General features: G+C 40.4%; 1 protein-coding gene across 1 annotated transcript in view; it reads left to right on the forward strand.

Annotated features, from left to right (window-relative positions):
- The window catches only part of vps33a (VPS33A core subunit of CORVET and HOPS complexes), an 8029-nt gene extending 2914 nt beyond the window's left edge, over positions 1–5115 (forward strand). Inside the window, exons 8-13 of the mRNA XM_035659083.1 lie at positions 726–852; positions 1170–1237; positions 1465–1602; positions 2153–2290; positions 2375–2543; positions 3771–5115. Of these exons, the coding sequence (XP_035514976.1) occupies positions 726–852; positions 1170–1237; positions 1465–1602; positions 2153–2290; positions 2375–2543; positions 3771–3964 (834 nt within the window). The 3' untranslated portion in view covers positions 3965–5115. The remainder of the gene's footprint in view (positions 1–725; positions 853–1169; positions 1238–1464; positions 1603–2152; positions 2291–2374; positions 2544–3770) is intronic.
- The last annotated feature ends 239 nt before the right edge of the window (positions 5116–5354 follow it).

Consider the following 5354-nt stretch of genomic DNA (forward strand, 5'->3'; position numbering starts at 1 on the left):
TATATCGTACAATAACAAAATTATTGTGACAGGCCAAGTTAAAAAATGTCTTGGCAATGTCTGGTACTTCCAGGGAGCTACATTAGATCACTTCCAGACATCCCAGCTGATCTGATCTGATTGTAATCCCTGTGGCATTTTAACAGAAAGGTCATAACAGAAATCCATAAAGGTTGGGGAAGTGATGACAATCACCTGGAGATAAGATAAAGTGCTAATTGTTCAAGTAGAATGCTTAACAAGGCCAAACATATTACCATTCTCTCACCAGCTCGGGTGCATTGATTGTAAGACAAACTACATTAGTAGAGATTGTAAATAAGCAAAAATATGCCCCATCAGAGGTTTTCTCACTATGGAAAGCAGTGAGTGTGAGCAGGCTACTAATGTAGGGAAAGATGCTTTCCATTAGAAAGCTTTTCAGGAATCATTGTTTGTGTATTGTCAGTGTGTAGCCTGAGGGGAATTTTAGACACCGAGCTAAAACAGTTTGTTGAAGATTAGATAAACTGTTTGTCTACAAATATAATTAGATGAAGGCGCAGCAGCCTCCTACCCTTGTTTTCGGTACATTTTCTTCCATGTCGAAACCTGTTTTTCATTTGCTAACCTGCTGTATGGTTGACTTTTTGTGGTAATTGAATTGGATACTAACATTGAAATGCTGCTTTTCTATAAAACATATTAACAGCTCAGCAAGTAAAGAGGTATCTTTTGTCTTTCAGGAACGCCACAATGCCAAAACAGTGGGAGAAATAAAGCAGTTTGTGTCTCAGTTGCCTCACATGCAGGCAGCACGAAGCTCGCTGGCTAACCACACGTCTATAGCCGAGCTGATCAAGGACATCACCAGTGCGTAAATAAATCCCTCTTTTCCCCCTTAAACTGCATTTTGAACCAATTCTCAGTCCGTATTTAAATAACTACAAAATAAAGGATCGTGGTTTGTATAAATCTAAACACAATCCTACCGGTAGTAACCAATGCTGATGATATAAATCCCCCAATAGCGTTATAAAACCTACCTTAAATTGTTTGTCTCCTGTTCTTAAGTACTGTGGAGTCCCGTATTTCTCTTTTCTTACAGTATTTTATGTTTAGAATATCATCTATGTTTATTGTTATTATTATTATTTATGATCAAATCTAACCAATATCTCTTGTTTCAGCATCTGAGGCCTTCTTTGATAATCTAACAGTGGAGCAGGAGTTTATGACCGGAGTCGATACAGACAAGGTATTCTTCATTACCTATTGTTTTTCTAAAGCTAATCTTGCATTAAAAACACATAAATCTCACATAAATATGTACATAAATGATCTGGTTTCATATGATTTTACTGAAATAACTGAAATCCTCACAATAATCGGAAATGTGTCATTGCATTTGTTATTATTGGATTTAAATGAGAATTCATACAGTGTGATTTATATACTTATATTGAACGTTATGTTACTATCCAGGTGAACACATATATAGAAGACTCCATCGCTCAAAAGGATCCACTGATCAAGATCCTGCGTCTGGTGTGTATGCAGTCGGTCTGCAACAACGGCCTCAAGCAGAAGGTGTTCGACTACTACAAGAGGGAGATTCTCCAGGTAGAAACATAAAGATTGGTTTTTGGTGGCTTTTCTGTGTGTTAGTGGTGAATTGCTGTTGACTGTTTAAGAATTACTCAGCTATGTGGTAACACGTTATTTGGTATGTTATTGGTTATGTAACAATTCATGAACATAAACTAACCAAGATATTTTTTGTGCCTAAACTGAACAAACACATGTTTGTGAAACAGTGGAACTAATTTCAAGGGGAAAGGTCCAGTGTGTAGGATTTAGTGGCATCTAGCGGTGTAGTTGCACATTGCTATTCCCTCCCTTCTACCGCTCCTTCCAAGCACAAAGTAAAAAACTTTGGAGGTCGAGTAACACAAGGCCCTATCTAGAGCCAGATATTTGTTTGTCAGTTCTGTGCTACTGTTGAAACACGGCTCATTCTGAGGTAACAAAAACATAACTAAGACTAATGAAAACATACTTATGAATATTATATTCCATTTCTGCTAATAGATCCTAAATGTTACACACTGGACCTTTCTAAATTAATTGAAACTGGCTGGTTAATAATGCCTCTTTTTTTGTCTTTATGAAGACCTATGGTTATGAACATATGCTAACATTGAACAACCTAGAGAAAGCGGGTCTGTTGAAGCCACACACAAGCTCAAGAAACAACTACCCCACTATTAGGAAGACCCTTAAACTGTGGATGGAGGACGCCAATGAACAGGTAAAGGATTTATGAAAAGGAGAGACTTAAACCCCATGCATGTTTGAGGAGGACCTCTTTGACTCTGTTCTTTGATTGCCGCAGAACCCCAACGACATCTCCTACGTGTACAGTGGCTATGCTCCTCTCAGCATCCGGCTGACCCAGGTCTTGGCCAGGCCCGGGTGGCGTAGCATCGAAGAGGTGCTGAAGATGCTACCAGGTCCACACTTCGAGGAGAGACAGCAGCTGCCTTCCGGGCTTCATAAGAAACGTAAGGACCAACACTGCTGTTTGCCCTGCTGCTCGCTAAACAGAATAAAAGTAAACGACCTCCTGCCTGCTTCGTGTAGATAAGACACAGGCTTTTGTTTCTGTCAAGTCCAATGCTGAACGGCAGCAGATTGATGGCACAAAGCTGACAATACCACAGAAGCACTGTCAGGGTTTGTGGCTTTTCTATGCGTCTGTGTTGAAGAGGAGGCTAGATAACGACACACTGTGACCACCTTCGGTTTCCCTGCGTCTTTTCGTACTGGCAGCGGGAGGTGTTACACTGATGTGAATAATGAATTTGATTATACACTCAATTTGAAACGTGCTAATTAGAACTATGAGTTTGGGCATCAGACAGTTGACTTGTTTCTACAGGCCTGCCTTACACTGGATTTTAAAAGGTGATAATAGAGGACTCTAATCTAGGGGGAGGGTGATGGCTAAATTAGTGTTTTCACATTTCAAAATATGGTGCTTTAGCAGATGGGACTTGGCCGTCTTTTACATTCAGTTGTATTTTGTTAAAAAGCAATGGCACAATGATGTGTCCATGTATGCAAACAAGTAGCCTGCGTATGTATTTCTTTGTTTTTCTCATCTTTAATATATTATTTTAGATTTGACAAGGATCAGGGAAATAAAGGTTGTTCACAAGGTTGTTCAACGAAATAAAGGTTTGCAGTAAGGATAATTACATTCATAGGGGAATAACATAAAATAAATCAAATAAAACAGTATGTACAGTTACAGGAAATCATTCTGCAGTGCAGTTTTTGATTTTGTGTCTAGGTGTAAACAGCAGCAACAGCAGAGTGAGGATAATATGGTTTCATCTTTCTATAAAACGTCTGACATTTGAGATACAGTGTCCATCTACTTTCACTGCACCAAGCATCCGCCTCCCCTCATCCTCCGTCGAGGATGCAGGATGTTGATGGAGCAGGTCTCTGTAAAGATGTGGGTGGGGCGCAGGGAGGGAGATTAGGATTCTGCTGTTAATGTAATTGTATAAGTACAATATAAAAGTGAGCAATGGCAGACATTTGATGGATTTCCTATGTCAGGGTAAAATACGCTCAGTCGGATTCCCCTTGAAGTCAATGAAACAAGGCAATTTTGTCCACAGGGGGCCGACAGAATCGACACAAAATGAAAGCTGCATGCTGCTTTAATTTAGCTTTTATATTTGGTTTGAGTGACAGGAATCTCTTTTTACGTCGTACAGGCCAGCAGGGGGAGAACCGGACAACGCTGGTGTTCTTCCTCGGTGGAGTGTCGTACGCAGAGATAGCCGCTCTCCGGTTCCTCTCTCAAATGGAAGACAGCGGGATGGAGTATATAATAGCCACCACGAAACTCATAAACGGTACAACATGGATCAAATCCCTCATGGACCGGCCTGAATCCCAGACCCCCTGAGTCACCTGCATGCACACCTGGCCACATCAAACACCCCATCCATCAGAAAAAACCTCAGCTGCTGTTTTATGTCCGTGTCAGTGTACTGCAGGTGTTTCATTGATGTGTGTGCTGGTTTAAACAGCAACAGGCTCTTTAAAGGTGCCCAGTGGAGTTGTCTTGTAAACAAAGTCATGTTTCCATTCAGTGTTACTGACCAAAATACGTTGTGTGAATCCTTGATGCCTGATATGAATGAATTTCCTTCTTCATAACATTTGCGAAACCTTGTTTTTTTTTAAATATAATTTGAATTGTGCATTAGTATGTCCATGTTTTCTTAGTTGTCTTTGGTTGTGGTTTCCTACACAACTACAATTTACAACAGACATAACACATACTGTATGTACGTACATACATACATGTACATAAAGTCAATTAAAACTCAAAACCTTTATTTAAGTCTTGAGAACATTGAGGTTTCCCTCATTTACAGTGGTGTTGAGAAACAGAAATATGAGTTAAAACTATTTAAATAAAAAAGCTATATGCAATTGTAATACAAAAACAAATCAGTTCAAATTAGAAACACTCCTACAGTTTCTACAGGTAGCTCACCTGGTGGAGCGTGCGCCCCATGTAGGTTGAGTCCTTGCTGCAGCAGCCTGGGTTCGATTGCGACCTGTGGCCCTTTGCTGCATGTTGTCCACCCCTCTCTACCCTGTCCTGTCTATCAAATAAAGGCATTAAAAACCCAAACATAGCTTTAAAAAAAATAAAGAAATGCTACAACCGCTAACTGTGCATCATCTGCGGCCTCGTGTGTGCATGATACAAACAAAACACTGCTCCGTAGCGCTTCAAGTGGTCAGTAACTCCAAAGGGTACCTTTAATTTTTTTTCAGTCCTTGATTTTGCACCCAGACAATATAATATAAAGCTGGTTTAATGCTACTGTTTACCCTACATGTTTTTGTCCTGTGGCTCCATTTCCATCACTGAGGCTCTACTGTGCAGCGATTGTATATATGTATGTATGATTAAAATATTTGGGATGTTTGCGATGTCATGTATAAGATGATTAAAGATGCACTTATACCATTTTTGAAGGCTTTTGTAGGCAGTTTTTGCTGGGCGATAAACAAGTAAATAAAACTCTGCAACTGAAATTACTCGGCCATGTGGGAAGCCATTTTGTGTATTGTTTGGGAGATTATTTTCAGACAGACAAGTAGATTGTGATCAGGGAGAGCAGATGAGAGGCAGGGATGGGAGTGTATCCGTCAGCAGTGGTCCAGCTCTCTGAAGAAGCAATTAGCGCCGTAACAGGCCTCCCGATCAGCCGGTAATGACCCTGTGCTGTCTGGAGAGCTCAGCCCACAGCAGCCCATGATGTGACAGCACAGGACAC

This window comes from Morone saxatilis, unplaced genomic scaffold, assembly GCF_004916995.1.
Source record: "Morone saxatilis isolate NCDOM2014 unplaced genomic scaffold, NCSU_SB_2.0 Contig16, whole genome shotgun sequence".
Taxonomy (NCBI): Eukaryota; Metazoa; Chordata; class Actinopteri; family Moronidae; genus Morone; species Morone saxatilis.